Source organism: Sorex araneus, chromosome 4 (genome assembly GCF_027595985.1).
Source record: "Sorex araneus isolate mSorAra2 chromosome 4, mSorAra2.pri, whole genome shotgun sequence".
In the NCBI taxonomy this organism is placed as follows: Eukaryota; Metazoa; Chordata; class Mammalia; order Eulipotyphla; family Soricidae; genus Sorex; species Sorex araneus.
The window spans coordinates 159,158,861-159,177,121 of record NC_073305.1 but is presented as its reverse complement, the minus strand read 5'-3'; the positions used below and the strand labels follow the sequence as shown (position 1 = coordinate 159,177,121).

Below are 18,261 nucleotides of genomic sequence, written 5' to 3'. Positions count from 1 at the left end.
CATATGGTCCCTTGAACGATGCCAGGGATCACAGAGAGAAAAATAGTCCCTGAGGGGCTGGAGTGAAAGTACAACTAGTGGGGCACTTTGCCTTTACATGACCTGTCTGGGTTCTATTGCTGGCATCTCATAAGGTGACCCAAGAACTGCCAAGAGTAATTCCTGAGTACAGAGTCAGAAATAACCTGAGTATTGCCAGGTGTGGCCCCAAATCAACAATACAACAAAAATGTTCCCTGAATATATTCATTGAGACAATTCTGTAGTGATAGATAAAAAGTGAACAATTAAAATGGAATATAAAGTTAAGCAAGAGTTTTGTAAGATAGAGGACAAAAAGCAAAAAAAAAGAAAAGTAGAAAGAAAAGCAATAATAGATAAGCAGATCAGTTTGGGTCAGTTATTTTCAACCACTGGTCCATTGACTGTGCCCATCTACAGATGTAAAAAGGTTGAAAACCACTAGACTAACTAGATGATGTAGTATCTTTTAGATTAATCTAGAGATAGAGAGGAGGAGGGAATGAAAAATAATCAAAGAAACTGTTCACTTTGATGTTAGATTAAAGAAAGAACAGAATAAAAGAAGGTTTTTCAAAGCTGGCTGGAGTAAGATTATAAGGGATTTTGCAAGAACTAGCGCCATTTAGAATGATTCTAAAGCCCATTTCTCATCTATGTGCCCAGCCAGAAAGTTTTGTATAACCTGTAAGATCCAAAGTAACAACACTTCAAGAATCAATCGTGTACACATTTTAGCCAAAGTAAACAGCGCTTCGGATGTGTCTCTATAGTAGAACTCATTTCATTATAGTAAATTATTTATCGGTGTCTGTTTTATCTGCTAGAAAGTGGAATGTTTTATCTGCTAGAAAGCTATCAGATGTATGGCTGCAACCAGAGATCAAAAGTAACACCTGGGCCATTTACACTCTACTGTCTAGTTCCCCATCATTAAAATGTGGATCGATGTCTCAGTTATATCAGTTGTAACAATGAAAAAGGGATTGTCCTCAAATATCCTGTTTCAAATCCTTCAACTCTCTTTCCCCCATCAATCTTCATCGAGGACCTCTGGATGATACATTTAAATTAAAAAAAAAAAAAGATGGCACAGAATTCTGGTAGACACCAGAGTTATACCTCTTACTTTATTGTAGCCCTATAACACTGTCGTCCCATTGTTCATCGATTTGCTTGAGCGGGCACCAGTAATGTCTCCATTGTGAGACTTGTTGTTACTGTTTTTGGCACATCAAATACGCCACAGGTACTTGCCAGGCTCTGGTGTGCAGGTGGGAGACTCTCCGTAGCTTGCCGGGCTCTCTGAGAGGGATGGAGGAATCGAACCCCGGTCTGCTACGTGCAAGGCAAATGCCCTACCCGCTGTGCTATCGCTCCAGCCCCTCTTACTTTATTATTATTTTTAATTCAAACCTTAAAAAAAGCACCTTTATTTTCCATATCTTCCGGGCCATAATAAGGAGAGTACCTCTTCAGAGGGGATTTATCATCAGAAATTCTGATCTAACTATAATGCAAGAACCTTCAACTTCCTACTGCCAATTTCTTTTCTAACTGTATTTGCTCCCCTGTATTCTCTCATATTACGTAGACTTGATCTGCCCCCACTAAGAAATTTCACCATTCTTAACTAAGAAATAAGCACTCAACTGTACAAGGCATTGAACAACTCTTTACTACAGACTGAGAAACTCTCTTACATTATTTTGGGGGGAGAGGAGATTGTTTTGGGGCCACACTCACTGGTGCTCTGAGTCCTCACCAGGTACAAGGCAAGTGCCCTACCCACTATACCATCCCTACCCACTGTGCTATCGCTCTATAGCTCTGGCCTGATCCTCTTATTGTATGCACTGAAAACGTGGCTCACCCGAGTTTGAACACAATTCATGGAAATGAACCCATGAATACTAATTCTATCTCATTAATGGAAATGGGTTTGTGCCCTGGAAGAGTTTATCATAAGAGCATAGATAAGTGGCACCTAGTCAGTTAACTCCTCTGTGATTATCTAGTTGTGCCTACAACTTTATGCAAACAAATTTAGTTACCTCTCTGGTCCACTCCCCTAGATTCACGTCACTGAGTTAGAAAGGCTCTACCTTGTGACAACCATGCCTCAGGAGCTGCTCTTGGGCAGGGCCGTACTTTCCTGGGTAGGTGCAAATGTAACTGAGACTACAAACCCCAAATCATCTGTAACACTAGCAGAGGAAACCCGTGTCCCCTCTGCCCACTGTAGTTTGCAGGTCCGCTTTAGCTGACTTAAGTCTACATTTTTGACATTCCTACAAAGTCCTGGATTGTTTTGAGTCTAGGTAGCTTACCCTTTACAGTTTCCCAACACCATAAATTCTGCCCTAGCTCTTGGGCTCACTGGAGTCTTGGAGATAAGAGGAAATACCAGGCAGGTAGTAAATGGGTAACTTTAAAAGGCCCTAAATAAATACCTTGAGCATCCTAAGTGGAAATTCATATAGGAAGTTAATCTTGGCAGCACAAAGACCCTACATCAGCCAGACTAATTTTTGGTCTGTAAGACAAAGAGAACTGACATTCTGTAACCATCTTGTCACATGAGAAGTAACATAAAGATCCAGCTTTCTTATATAAAACCCATCCAAAAAAAAAAAAAGCCATATTAAACTTAGTCTATACTAAATTCCTCCCCTGCCAGGGAATTTCTTTCTCTTCTATTTTCCAATGAAATTTTCCATTTTTTTTTATCTCTGAGTATTGCAGTATACTGCTCAATAATTTCACTCTTGAAAATACTGAAGAACCTACGAACCGTGGTTGAACACAGAGACCCACCGTCACCATCCTGCATTAACATGAAGATACTGCAGAGTGGTCGTGAAGATAATAACTGGTCAACAAAGCTCTTTAGACTCTGAAAGAAGTCATTCTTGATGGTAAGATAACCCTTGATTATTATTTTGAACTTAGGGATCACTCCTAGTAGTGCTCAGGGAGCATATGAGGTGCCAGAGATTGAACCCAGGTTCACTTTGTGCAAGGCAAGTGCCTTTACTATTATTACTCTGGCCCCACCCTTGATTATCTTTTAACTCAACTAGGGATATCTGTGCACAGTCCAAGAAACCCACTGTGCTTAGATTAAAATATTTAGAGAAGTCAAACACAGTCACACAGCTTACTAAACTAGCCCTTTGGCTTAAAACAGTGACTACTTCTGTGGGGTCCTAAACATTTGATTTTTATTGGTTTAGGTCTTGGGGATTAAGGTACTGAAGTACACTCCAAAAAAATAAAAATTAAAAAAATTAAAATAAATAAAAATAATAAAAATAAAATAAAAATAATCTCCCTGATACACTATGCTCAATTGCAAAAAGTTTCAAATGCATATTCACAGTTGTTAATCATCAACCAAATCACCCCTCTTTAGACTGGAATATTGAAAAAGAAGGGAATACCTGACTTGATGAATGTCACAAGGATTTAGCAGGAAGGTCATGATTCACTGATACCAAATAAAAACATCAAAATCTGTAAGAACTCCAGAACTACGTGGGAGTGTTAATACTGCCTTAAATTTTTTGGCCATACCTCTTTATTTTCTCCAGTAGTTTAGCTTAGCTTGCCTGAAAGAATCCTGTTTACAATTGTGTGCGTTACAATATTAGCAAAAGTAGAGGAGACTTGATCTCAGTAGAAAGCTTTGGAGGGTGGGGGGTGAGCTCCAGGACAGGAAAGAGAACACTTAGACAATGGAGGAAGGAAGTGGGTCTCTGGGCAGAAGGATGTGGTGCTGAAAGGTGCTAAAGTGTTAATGACTGAAACTTTTTTTTTCTTTTTGGATCACACCCAGCGATGCTCAGGGGTTACTCCTGGCTCTGCATTCAGGAATTACTCCTGGCGGTGCTTGGGGGACCATACAGGATGCCGGGGATCGAACTGGGTCTGCCCGGTGCAAGGCAAACGCCCAACCCGCTGTGCTATCCCTCAGGCCTATGACTGAGACTTGCTACTGAAAAGGTTTTTTTTGAAGTGTCTATCATAGAGGCAGACTGGTGCATGGGGTGGGAATTGGGGGAATTGGTGGAGGGAAGAGGACACTGGTGATGGGATTGGTGTTGGAGCATTATATGCCTGAAACCCAATCATGAAAAGCACTGTAATTAACCTTGACTAAATTTCGAAAAATATATATATTTTTAATTATATGCATTTCTAGTTTTGGGTGCCAGGAAATTTGAGGGTTAGAGTGTGTTAGCAGCATCACTTTCCCTGTCCAGCGAATCATACACCCTATCCCCAGCGCTCATAATCACCCTACAAGGCAGGCACTATAATCTCTTCCATAGGTTTTTTTTTTTTTTTTTTTTTTTTTGCTTTTTGGGTCACACCCGGTGATGCACAGGGTTCACTCTTGGCTCGTGCACTCAGGAACCACCCCTGGCGGTGCTCAGAGGACCATATGGGATGCTGGGATTTGAACCCGGGTTGGCCACGTGCAAGGCAAACGCCCTACCCGCTGTGCTATCACTCCAGCCCTCTCTTCCATAGTTTTATGGCTAGTGAAACTCTTAACTTTGGCAACCCCAGGTCTACCATAAGTGCCTTAGACTGAAATTCAGGTGGGGCCTGCCAAGGTCATACACCCAGCCACCCTGCTGTATTTTCCTTCACTGTCACTGTCATCCCATTGCTCATGGATTTGTTCGAGCGGGCACCAGTAACGTCTCTCATTGAGAGACTTATTGTTACTGTTTTTGGCATATCCAATACGCACGGGTAGCTTTCCTTAACGTTTATTATACCTCTTCTTACTCATTCTAGCCCAGGTAGAATTTACTGCCAGTTTGTTACTAAACCCAGATGGATGGCAAAGACTGCACGTTTTCCCCACCGTGGAAAATAACGCCTCCAAAGCTGAGGCATGGGCAGCGTTGTCCAACTCCCCGCAAGGCTACCTTTCCCCGCCCCCCCGCACCCCCTCCCCTCCCAGTGTTTACGGTCTAAGCGGAGGCGCTCTAGGAGACGGAATCGCGACTCCCCTTATTTTCACGCCCCCACTTTCTCATATACAACGACAGCGCAGCAATCACAAGTGGTGGATGATTTTTTTTTCTAGACTATCTAAAATTAAAGGCGGGGGGGAGGGGACAAAAAAGAATGACTAATTAATGATCTAGCTCCACCCTGGCTCCTCCTCCCGGACTTGTCAGCGGACCTCCGGGACCTGGAGCTCGGCGGAGCGGGGTGTCCCGGCAGCCCGGGATGCCCGCGCGGCGCGGCGCGGCGGCGGCCACCGCGATCGGGGCTCGTCGCTAAGCCCTCGGGTGCCGGGTGGCGGCGGAGGACGGGCGCGGGGACCCGGTGGGGGCTCCGGGCTCTCCGCATGGACTCGCCGTGGGACCCGGAGGGCTCCGGCTCCTCTGCAGGTGACCGAGAGGGGCGCGGCGGCGGGCAGGCGGGCAGGCTCGGGGGCCGCGGTCCTGGCTCTGTAAGGACCACGGCTTCGCTTTAGCTGCGTTTGTCGCCGGGACACCCGGAGGAGCAGAGGTCCCAGGGTGGGGGTCGTGCGGGCGCTACGTTTACTTTCGGGATCCGGTGAAAACTGGGAATTTCTGGGGTGCAGGAGCATAACGACTTTCTTCTCGGCGCCTCCGTTCTGTGGCTCTGCTCCGTGGCCCTGCTCCGTGGCCTGCTCCTGAAAGCACCGTGCGTCCTAAGAACGCCTGCAAACGGGCATGCCGTCCGCTGGACCACGGAGCAGCCCAGTTCCATTCCGACTGCTCCTTGCTTTTCTCTCAGTTCCCTTCCTCCCCTGTTCCAAACATTTTACCGTGATTTCTCAAGACTTCCTCCCGTGGCACAGATTTTTGTTTTGCCACTACTGCAGTGGCAACCTCTAAAAATAGAGCAGAGTAGATATATTTTTTTTTCCTTAAATTTCTTTGTTTCCCTGCACACCATTTAAAAACAGGTGGGTGCTTAAAAGTGAGTAATTGAAATAGTGACTTTACATTTAAGGGAAATGTAATTCTAGGAGGAAGTATTTAATTAATTGATGCAAAAGACCAATAATCGGTGTACAAAGCATGTTGGTTTTCTGGTTCATGGGGCTTGTCTTTCTTTCTAGGAGCATACCATTGAGGTATTAATTTTCCACTTGAGTGATAGATACATTTTCCTTCCTAAAATTTCACCTAACTTCCCTCAATATTGTTTTTGAGGGCTGGAGCAATTGCACAGCCGGTAGAGCGTTTGCCTTGAAGGCGGCTGACCTGGGTTGGGTTCCTCCGCCCCTCTCGGAGAGCCTGGCAAGCTACCGAGAGTATCTGGCCCACACAACAGAGCCTGGCAAGCTACCCACGGTGATTGGATATGCCAAAAACAGTAACAAGTCTCACACAGGAGACGTTACTGGTGCCTGCTGGAGCAAATCGATGAGCACTGGGATGACAGTGATACAGTGATAGAGTGATCAAATAACTAAACCGATATACTAAAAGTGTATATTGCCAGTGTAATACGGGGAGCTTGTACACTTGATATATTGAATGATATATCACATTCTACCTCTGGAGTCCTTCCTATGGACTCAGTAACAGGAACATGATAAAGTAAGTTTGTGTTAGGGTGGAGACAGAATAGATTAGTTTGATCGTTTCCACACTGGAATTCTACATGGAAGTGATAGGATTTTCAGACTTGCAGCAGAGTGCTAGGAGTGTGTTATATTTGATCAGATAGACATTAGAATAGCCCTGTCTCAACAAATGTTATCCTCAGAGTGCACTGGGAGCAAAGGTGACTTTTGTGTCCTTCAGTCAGTAGGCCAGGTCTGCCTGAAATTGTGCTGTTTTTGCGTTTAAGGTGATGGACCTCCAGGAAGTGCAGGGGAGACTGGCAGGTGGCGGGTGTCCAGAGAACAGCTTTTTGTACTGATCTCTGCGGCTTCCATCAACTTGGGTTCGATGATGTGCTATTCCATTCTAGGACCCTTTTTTCCCAAGGAGGTAAGAGTCTTCTGTATCTTTATGAACTCTTTTCCAAAACAGCCTTTTGAATTATTTTATTTTCCAGGAGGTAAAACATAAAATATGCATATAGGAAAGATGACGTGGCCAACTTATCAACAGAGCCTTTGCTGGTTTGGTCTGGCTTGGGGAGCTACCCTTGTACTCTGTGCTTGGAGTTTGCCCCAGGTACCACTCAGTGATCACTGAGTCCTGGCCTCCTGCATGCAATGGATAAGCTCAGCCCTTTGAGCTATTTCTCCTATCCTGCAGAATGCTTCTTGTGGAATATATCTGATACCAGGAAAATAAAACCCAAACCTAATCAAAAAGGACATCATTTAGATTAATTCACCTAATGTAATTGCCCTTCTGAGGATTGCTTACATATAGCTTGATGAATCTTTGGGAAAAGTAAAGGGGTGGAGGGAGAAGACACCTTGCGTAATGTGATTTTTTTTTTGAGGGGCCACAACTGGCAGGACTCAGCACGTACTCCTGGCTCTGAGCTCAGGGGTCACTCTGGCACTCAGGAGACCATGTAGGGTATCAGGGATTGAACCTGGGTCAGCTGCATTCAAACCAAGCTCCCTACCAGTTGTACTATTCCTTAGGCCCTGATGACTGTGATTTTTTTTTAAATTTTTGGGTCACACCCGGTGATACACAGGGGTTACTCCTGGCTCTGCACTCAGGAATTACTCCTGGTGGTGCTCAGGGGACCACATGGGATGCAGGGATTCGAACCCGGGTTGGCCACGTGCAAGGCAAACGCCCTACCCGCTGTGCTATTGCTACAGCCCCTGACTGTGATCTTTTAATGGTACTACAAAAGGTTAAAACTGTAACTGATTCTTGGAGTTTGGAGTTTTTTTAGAATTTTGGAATTAGGAAGACATAGCCCACTAAATTCTCTTTAGACTTGAGTTTCTTATTCAATTGAGTGGTTTATGCAAATGGAGATTTTGGCTAGTTCCTTTTAATCATACTCATAATTATAAGTGAATGAGTTCTTATAGCCTAGTTCTCCCTCTCAGAGAACCTGGCAAGGTACCGAGAACATCCTGCCTGCATGACAGAGCCTGGCAACTCTCCGTGGCGTATGTGATATGCCAAATACAGTAGCAGTGATGGATCTCATTCCCCTTACCCTGAAAGAGTCCCCAAGGGGGCACCGCTGGGATGAACGAGTAAAGAGAGGCTGCTAAAAATCTCAGGGCTAGGAGATTGGAGACATTACTGTCGCCTGCCCGAGCAAATCGGTGATCAACGGGATGGCAGTGATACAGTGAATGAGTTTTATAGATTATGGCACAGGTTTAAAAGAAAAATACATTTAGAAAGTCCCACCTGAAATCTGGAGACAAGGAGGTGAAGTTGCCGTGAGTGGGCTGCAGTACAGGTGACTGTGATGCAGTATGAAAAAAATGGGTCCATTTACTTGAGTGGAGATAATATATCCACGTGTTTTACTTCCAGCTTTCTGCAAATCATCACCTTAATGCACTGCTTTCTCTCATTCCTCTGTCCGTAGTTAAATACTGTACTGTGTATTATAAAAGAGACTGGAAGTTATTCTTGTGCTGCAGGAGCAAAAAGCATTTGTACTCATATAGTGATTTTTAGTTTTAAATTTATTTACCACATACTTATTACATTTTGTCCTCTCAGCAAAGAAGGCGATAGAAAAGAGATAAGATGGGAAAATTAGTGAGACTCTATCATGTTGCAAATGAAGCATCCAGAAGGGAAATGATTTGCACAGTTCTATGTACTGAATGGGATGAGGAGGTTTTAATAATTTCCCACTCTAGAGCATGCTAGACATGGATATGGTAGGACAGAAAAGAGATCCAGACAATAACTCTCTTGTCTGTTCTTTTTGAGTGAAAATAAAGGCGGGGTGGGAACGGGAGAGTTGCTGAGTATCCGAAAGTTGTGAGACTCAAAAAGGTTCATTCTTTCAAAATACTTTCATTTTTCCATGACTGGAGCTTGAGAAAAGAAAAATAAGTGCTGAAAGGATTTGACGGAATAATCTAAAATTGGTGTTGAGAAATGTCAGTTACTAAGGTAAACAAGAATGTGAAGGGCATTTTGTGTATAGAAGATTGCAGGTGCCAGTCATTCAATTCATGCAATAAAAACAGGTTTTCCATGCTCTCTAAAAGTAGGATGCTTCTCTTTGGTACTACTTGGTGGATCATGGGGATGTAGCGGGGTATGGAGAGTTGGAAATACTATTTAATAAAATGCCATTTATTCTATATGTTAATGGGCTGTAGTGATAGCACAGTGGGTAGGGCATTTACCTTGCACACGGCCGACTAGGGTTTGATTCCTCCATTCCCTCTCAGGGAGCCCGGCAAGCTACCAAGAGTATCCTGCCCAACACCGCAGAGTCTGGCAAGCTACCCATGGCGTATTCAATATGCCAAAAACAGTATTTAATAGCATTTCCAGATATTCCCCCCCTCCTGGAAATAACCTGTCAGGTCATACATGTCGAGACTTTTGCATTATTGGGGAAACCTATAGTATTTTCTTGGGTAACAGCTGACAGCGTGCTATGGCTCGGGCCTGGGGTGGAGTGAGATATGACAGAGGATATGGAAAAGTAGGTGGCAGCAAGGATACAAGGGTCCTTCCATGCATGTCAGAGGTTTAGTTAGTGAGGAGTCATCATAGGTGTTTGAGCAAGACTAAGTAACCTGACAAGATTTGGGATTTGAAAAAGAACAGTGGCTGGGTGCTTGAGGAATTAAGAGAAAGAACTGAAGTAAGTGGATCAACCAGTTAGAAGGGCATTTCCTGCTCCAGCCGGCACTCCATGAGAGCACCGAATGCTCACTTTCTCTGCATGGAATAAGACAGGGAGGGTGCTTTGAAAGACTTTAAGTTAGTTTGCTTTTTTTTGTTTTGGATTTTTTTTTTTTTTGCGCTATAGCAGGGAAGGCTGTAGGCAAGGACAGCCAGCAGAAACAGCATCATTTTCAGTATTTAGGAATGAGGAGTGGATTCTTTTCATTTCTCTTTCCACCTGCCCTTCCTTTTGTGGTGGTATCTAGGAACCTCAGATTTAATTGTATTGTGCTGGAGGAGACGTGCTGTGGTGCCAGCCGGGGCATTCCATGGCAGGCCAGGGATCACATTTGCAGCCTTGTACATGAAAGGCGGGTGCTCTACCTTTGAGTTGTTCATTTCTTATTAGAGATTGCACAGGCAGTCCCACCTGTCTTCCCGTTACCTTCTGCCACTCTATTAGGCAGAGCAAAGTAGGCAAAGGCAGTACAGGACCTTTCTTCAGCCTTGCACCGAATTTCCATTTCTACTCATCTTTGCCCTGGCCACTTTGTCCCTTTCTGGAGGAGTGCATGTGAGCCTTTCAGTAACTATTCTTTATTTCTTAATATGAAGTAGGATCCAATTCCAAAGGAGGTATTCAGCTGCTTCCAAGGTGTGTGCTTCTAAGACATGCCAAGAAGTTGGGAACGTATCAGAAATTCAGTCATCATAGAACTTTTGCGAGTGTGTATACTTATCTATAAATGAAGTTATTGAAAGTTAGATTTTTATTTTGTTGTTGTGAGAGATCATGTGGAACAGCACTTGATAGAGATTGTGGTTTATAATGAGGATTTAGTAAATGTTGATTGCTGTAACCATTAAGTACTTCCTGCTAGTCCCTAAAATTAAAGGCTTCTTAGACCAGTTAAGTAAAGAACTGTTGTTTACTGTTAATTGGTCAACAAACACTCCTTCTACATCTTTTTCTTGGGTCACACCTGGTGATGCACAGGGGTTACTCCTGGCTCTGCACTCAGGAATCACCCCTGGCAGCTCTCAGGGGACCATATGGGATGCTGGGAATAGAACCTGGGTTGGCCGCATGCAAGGCAAATGCCCTACCGCTGTACTATTGCTCCAGCCACTCCTTCTGCATCTTACTTGAATCCTTTGATTAAATGTTACATCTAAAGTTCTTTTACTATTCTAGGGCTTCCATAACAAAGTGGAGTAAACTAGATTTCCTTAAGATTTATCACCTCACAATCTGGAGGAAAAGGTTGTAGGATCAAGTGGCTGGCAGGATAAGTTTCTTTTGAGAGCTATGAGGTAAAGATCTATTCCAAATTTTTATCCTGGGCTGATAGGATGACTGTTATCTCCCTATGTCTCTTCTCTTTGTCTTGCCTCTATACCCACTTTTTACAAAAATACAAATTATGCTGGATTAGACCCCACCCTGATGACCTCATTTTAACTTGATTATTCCTGCAAAACTTGGTATCCAAAAAAGCCACATACTGAGGTACTGTGAATCAGGACTTGCCATAAGTTTGAGGTACAGAGTCCAACCCATAGCACCAACTGACCTCTCTGCCAGGAATATAGACTTCATGATTCATTCCATGTACATTGTAGCCATTTGTGACCATGCCATTAAAGGTATCTTTTATAATGATATCTTTCTGTTTTTCACATCACCTTCTGGGCTTATTAAATAATGGGTGGGGAAAGACTGATTTTGAATCCCATAGAATTATGAGCTTAAATCTTGCCTAAGCAATTACTGTAGAGCTGTTATTTTTATCTTCTCTACTTTTTCCATCACCAGGAACTTAGAGAACTTATTTCAGGAGGGGGAATACCGCTTCCTAGGTATGGCTGGGAACAAGAGTTCATCTAACTGTCCTCCTGTGGTACTATGATATGAGAAGTGTAGGGTCCATTTAAAGAGATTTGATGGAACTGGTGAGATTGTAGGGTACGGCACTTGCCTTGCATGTACCGGACCTAGATTGCAGCAGTGGGGCACTTGCTTTGCAGGTACCTGACCTCGACTCAATCCTTGTCGGCCCATGTGGCCCCAAGAGCTACCTGAGCACAGAGCCAGGAGTAAGTCTTGAGCACCACTTTTCTTTCTCTCTCTCTCTCTCTCTGTCTGTCTCTCTCCTCTTGGGCCTATGGTTTGTAATATGGATAACAAAAGGTATCCTTTACCTACTTGGTTCCTGCCCAAAACGGCCATATCCAACTATTATTGTCATGCTGATCCCTTCTCTGTCCTAACTGTCCTTTGTGCTCCACACAAGAGGATATTTTTTTAATATATATTTAAAATGCAATTTTGGAGAAAAGGCAAAGAAACACAGTTTTGTTTTGTTTTGGACAATACCTGGCAGGACTCAGGCAACTCCTGGCTCAGTGCTCTCAGGGTGACTCCCAGTGGTATTTGCGAGACTCTGTAGCTCGGGGGATTGAGTTCAGTATCCCGCATGAGAAGTATGTACTCCAACTCGTTAAATGATCAAAGAAATGCAGTTTGGACTATTGCAAAGAGTGAATTTTGAAGATCAAAGGAGTTTGTGTGCATACATGTCTGTATTAAGTAAAGTTGCTTGAAAAAATAGCTGAATTTCTGGCAAAGGATAAATGAACATTGCGTCTTCTGGCCATAAGCATGTTGGTTCCCAGCAATAATGTCTGACAAATAGAAGGTACTTAATAAATGCCCATTGACAGCCTGAGAGGACAGGAAATTGTGTACGTTAAATTTTCGATTTCATAGTTTGACACATAGCCAAACCAGTATAGAGTGGTTCTAATTTATATTTTAGCTCTCAAATAACTGTATATATACTAGAACCAGATATAAGTATTTACTGTATTTAACTAGGGTTTAAATATTTTGTTAAACCGTCACTCTATTTTTTATATAAATTCAGTTGTCCATTGTAACTAACAGTAGCGTTTGAATTTCAAAAGAATTAGGACTAGAGCAATAGCACAGCAGGTAGGACGTTTGCCTTGCACGCGGCCTACCTGGGTTTGATTCTTCCATCCTTCTCGGAGAGCCCGGCAAGTTACCGAGAGTATCCCACCTGCATGGCAGAGCCTGGCAAGCTACCTGTGGCATATTCTATATGCCAAAAACAGTAAAAAGTCTCACAATGGAGACGTTACTGGTGCCTTCTCGGCAAATCGATGAACAGTGGGACGACAGTGCTACAGTGCTACAGTGCTCGTCTTGCACACAGCTAACCCAGATTCATTGCCTGGCATGATATACAGTTCTCTGAGCACTGCCAGGAGTGATCCCTGAGCACAAATCTGGGCGTAAGCCCTACATACCACTGGCTATGCACCACAAAAACAACTAGGTTTAGATGAAATACTGTATCATTTATAGCAAATTCACTGACAATATAGCCTCTAAACATTAACATATACCATTGATAGATGATAAACTGCAGCAAAAGGACATATTTTTTCTGTAGCATTGATATTAGGAAATAAAACTTGGTTCTTGTTTTCTTTCTTTTTTTTTCTTTTGTTTTTGGGTCACACCTGGCGATGCACAGGGTTACTCCTGGCTCTGCACTCAGGAATTTCCCCTGGCCGTACTCAGGGGACCATATGGGATGCTGGGATTTGAATCCGGGTCGGCTGCGTGCAAGGCAAATGCCCTACCCGTTGTACTATCACTCCAGCCCCATTGTTTTCTTTCTTTTTTTTTTTAAAAAAAACTTTGTTCTTTTCTAAGATGTCAGGTGGTGATATAAATATCAGAATTAGAGAAGTAGGCTGAATGGGCCTTGGGAAAACTCATGTGATAACTTAGGGAACTTCCTATTCTTGAGCTTTTTGACTGGCAAAGTTTTTTTTTTCAATTGTGGAATTTGATTCTGTAACAATGTGGTATTGAGTAGGAAAATCAATAACCCCTGTGTGATTCTCCCTTATTTTCAAACTTTTATGAACTTTACAATACGTCTCACACCTAATATCTAACATTTTCCTCGACATCAAGTGATTCTCAGTAACATCTGCCTGTAGCACTGTTGTCCCGCTGTTCATCGATTTGCTCGAGCGGGCACCAGTTAAGTCTCCATTGTGAGACTTGTTGTTACTGTATTTGGCATATCGAATACGCCACTGGGAGCCTGCCAGGCTCTGTTGTGCAGGCGGGATACTCTTGGTAGTTTGCCGGGCTCTCCGAGAGGGATGGAGGAATTGAACCCAGGTCGACCGCGTGCAAGGCAAACGCCCTACCTGCTGTGCTATCACTTCAGTCCAACATCCGCCTACCCTACCATTAAGGACTTAATTGTGTTAGAGTGCGCCCACTTCAGATGCCAGTTATAATAGGTCTCCAGGTTATCCTTAGTGTCTGTAGTAATCTGGTTTGATTTGGAGCCAAATCAGACTGTCCATAATTCCCACACTTTGGATTCAGTTCTTTGTAGAATGACTCACAGAGCCATGGGAAACACGTATTTAATATTTACCAGCATTTTATGAAAGGATATGGTAAAGCATAAGAGACATGTAGAGATGGGAGAGATACAAAGGGCAAGGTAAGTAGGAGAGGGCACCCAGCTTCCGAGACCTATCTAGGAATATTCTCCTAGCTTCACCTACCTAAAGGTGTGATCAATCATTAACTGCATTTTTATCCACTTTTACGGAGAATGGGCATAGGGCTGAAAGCTCCAAGCATCTAACCTTGACTTGATCTTACCTTTATCAGTTCCCATCTAGAATCCACCAAAGTCACCTCATTAAAACAACCACAGACAACCTCTGTCATCCAGGAAGTGCAAGGCATTTAAGATCAAAGACTAAACCCATTATTGATTTAAGATTTAAGAGCTTGACCAAAGATCAAAACCACTATTGGAACAAAAGATGTTCCTAATGTTCTTAGAACCTTCCAGGGTTTTGTGTGATATATTCTAAGAGTCTAGGACAGAGATAAGTATGTATATTTTCTATTATCTCATAGGTAGAAAAAAAGAAATGTCCAGTTGAGCTGTTCATTCAGTTCCATGAATGAAGCAGAGCCGTTTCTTTTCTTCAGTCATGTTTCTTTTGGTTTTGTTTATCTCTAAATACTCATTATTTGCTTGATAAAGCAAAGATATCTGGGGGGTGGGGGGTGGGATGGGGTTGTGGGGACCTTTTTGAGATTTATCTCATACTTTAAAAATTTTGCACATTTTATTCATTCATTTTGATAACCTTAGACATATGCTCCCACTGATATCATTATAATAAAATATACTAAGCATCTTTAATGCAGACAAAAAACATTCCTTTGCCTTTTTGTTTTGTGGGTTGCAATCCCCTTCACCCATCCCTTCCTCACTCTCTCTCCTGCTCTTCTTCACCTTCCTCTCTCTTTGCTATTTTGTAATCAGAATAAAATGTGAGCTTATCTTGCATAACCAACGCTTTATTTAAAATAAGCAATAATTCCCCACTTGCCCCTCCAAGGCCTCTCCCAACCACCAGTAAGTAGTATCATGCAATATTTGCTCATTCTTGATTGCATTATTTCACTTAACAATTCCCTCAAGGATCATTTGTGTTGCCAGTATCAGAATTTTCCTTTTTTTATGGTTGAATAATCCAGTGTGTGTGTGTGTGTGTGTGTGTGTGTGTGTGTGTGTGTGTGTGTGTGTGTGTGTTTCTTGACTTGGCTTATTGTGAATAATGGTCAATGAACATAAGAGTGTAGACATTTCTTGAGATCCTGTTTTTAATTTTTTTGTATATAACTAAAATAACTGAACTGCATTTTATGGTTGTTCAGTTTTTAATGTTTTGATGACTTATTTCTGTTCTGTTTTTGTTGGTTGTCACAGTGGATGCAATACTTTGCATTCTGCCAGTGAATATGGCTTTAATTTCTCCATATTACCACCAATTATTATTATCTCTTATTTTTTTCCTACATCAATAGTTATCTCAATAGATGTAAAATGTTGTATTATTTGCTTTTGACCCATACTTCTCTGATGGTTAGTGATAACACTTTCTCATGTACCAGGCAGCCATTTTTATGTGTTCTTTGGAGAAATGCCTACTCAAGTCTTATACTGATTTTGAAATCTTTTTTTTTTTCTTTGAGAATTTACTATTGAATTGTAGGAGGTTTGAGTATATTTTGAATATTATTAAGCTCTTATTAAATAGATAGCTTGTAAGAATTTTCTTCTATTCTGTAGATTGACCTCACATTTTTTTTATTTTATTTTTTTTTATTTTTATTTTTTTTTGGTTTTTGGGTCACACCCGGCGATGCACAGGGGTTACTCCTGGCTCTGCACTCAGGAATTATCCCTGGCGGTGCTCTGGGGACCATATGGGATGCTGGGAATCGAACCCGGGTCGGCCGCGTGCAAGGCAAACGCCCTACCCGCTGTGCTATCGCTCCAGCCCCTGACCTCACATTTTTGATCATGAATTTTGCCATGCAGAAGATTTTCAGTCATGTAATGCCATTTGTCTACTTTTAGTACTGTTGCCTGTGCACTTGGTGTCAAGGCCAAGAAAAAAATGGACAAGACCAATGTAAAAAAATTCCCCCATTATCTCTTTTTTTGAGAAATTTAATAGCTTTAAGTCTTTTGTCTTAAGTCTTTTTGAGGTCTTAATTTTAATTTGTTGTGAGTGTATAGATGTATGATATTCTTTTTTAAATATCCAGTTTTTTTCAACTCTGATTTTGAAAGATATTGTTCATTCTTCATCATTTGTCCTTGGCATCCTGTGAAAATATCAGTTGAATATCAAGTATATGAATATCATGGGCCATATGTTTGTGATTTATTTCTGTGCTCTTTATTCTGCTCCATATATGTACTTTCCCTCTTCATGCAAGTGCCAAACAGTTTTAATTACTGTAGCTTTATAAATTATTTTTGAAATCAGAAAATGTAATTTGTTCAACTTTGTGCTTATTTCTTAATTTTATAAACCTAATAATTATTTATAAGTATGTTAAGTGAATAATTTTCATGTCAATTTAGGTTTAACTGTAGTTTCTCTTTCTTCTCCATCCTGTTTATCTTAAAATAATAATGTTTGAAACTTCTACATAAAAGTTACAAGATGATTTTGTGTTGATATAATAGCAATTTTTCCATACTGATGCTAATTTATCTGTAAAATGGTTTCCTTTTCTATTTCTCTATAGGCTGAAAAGAAAGGAGTCAGCAATACAGTTATTGGCTTGATCTTTGGATGTTTTGCTTTGTTTGACTTTCTGTCATCTTTGTTATTTGGAAAATATGTAAGTATTAAGGTGCATATGTGTGTAAATCCCACTGCACTGTGTGAGCTTTTCACGTGCGTGTGTGGGGATTACACGTGAAAGGATATTCATGGGCTCTCAGGGCGGCTCTCTCCTGCCGCCCGCATTTGGTGCTCTCGGCCACTTCTCCACCCCAGACGGCTGTTGCCTTGGATAGGAAGGAAGAACGAGGGCCAAGCTGGTTGCTGATTAGTTGCCATTTATTCAATCTCTCATCTCTCCTAGCTCTCTCCAACCTTCTCTCTCTCTCTCTCTCTCTTTCTCTCTCTCTCTCTCTCTCTTTCTCTCTCTCTAACCGCGTAATTCTTTCTTTCTGCTGTATTTATCTCCTCTCTCTCTCTCCCTCTCTCTCTCCCTCTCTCTCTCTCTCCTGTCTCTCTCCTCTTCTCTCCTTCTCCTTCAATCCCATCTCCTTCAATCAATCAATCCCTATCTCCCCGTAGTTTCTCTTTTTTTATCTACTCACCACACCTCCCCAGTCACACCTCCCCATGGGAAGTATGATCAAAAATGATTTTCCAGTCTTCCCGACCACCTGCAGCCCATGAGGGCAAAACAGCCCCTAAGGTGTGTTTCTCCTCTCCTTACACATGCAACTTAATTAGCATCTTTTATTCTACTTCTTAATATTTACCATTCTGTATGGACAGAGTAATAGACACTTTTAGGCTTATAGGGTGACTTTCCTGGGGACATCTTGCTATAGACTCAGACTACAGTGCTCAGGCTGGATCAATCATCCCTAACCCCAGCAGAGTCCAAATCTAGTTATTACTTTTGGATCATGACAGAATTTGTCCATGACCAAGCTCTTAACTTATAGTTAAGCATTAGGGCACTTTGGCCAGGCCCATTTCAATGCCAGGGTAGCTAGCTCACCGCTTGCCCTGGGTCCATCCAGTCCCTTGTTGGGACACTGCTTTTGGGGATCTAGGAAGTAAGGGCAACTGAGGCTTAAATCGAGAGAGCAGATGTCCAGGAGGTAATATTATCTGGAGTCAATCGACTCCCACGTCACAGGCTTATCTTTTTAACTGTCTTCCTGTATCCATACAAAAAGCAATTGCTCTGAAATAGCTAACCGTGTGAAGGACAATAAGGAGAAGAGAAAGACAAAGGTAATTGACAGGTTGAGGGTCAGTC

General features: G+C 42.2%; 1 protein-coding gene across 3 annotated transcripts in view; it reads left to right on the top strand.

Moving 5' to 3' along the window:
* The first annotated feature begins 5,052 nt into the window (after positions 1–5,052).
* Positions 5,053–18,261, top strand: part of SLC18B1 (solute carrier family 18 member B1) — a 41,289-nt gene continuing 28,080 nt past the window's right edge. Inside the window, exons 1-3 of one of the 3 annotated variants that reach the window (XM_055136558.1) lie at positions 5,053–5,435; positions 6,874–7,016; positions 17,002–17,097. In XM_055136558.1, the coding sequence (XP_054992533.1) occupies positions 5,393–5,435; positions 6,874–7,016; positions 17,002–17,097 (282 nt within the window). In that variant the 5' untranslated portion in view covers positions 5,053–5,392. The remainder of the gene's footprint in view (positions 5,436–6,873; positions 7,017–17,001; positions 17,098–18,261) is intronic. The other 2 variants (XR_008629825.1, XM_055136557.1) reach the window with 2 other exon arrangements.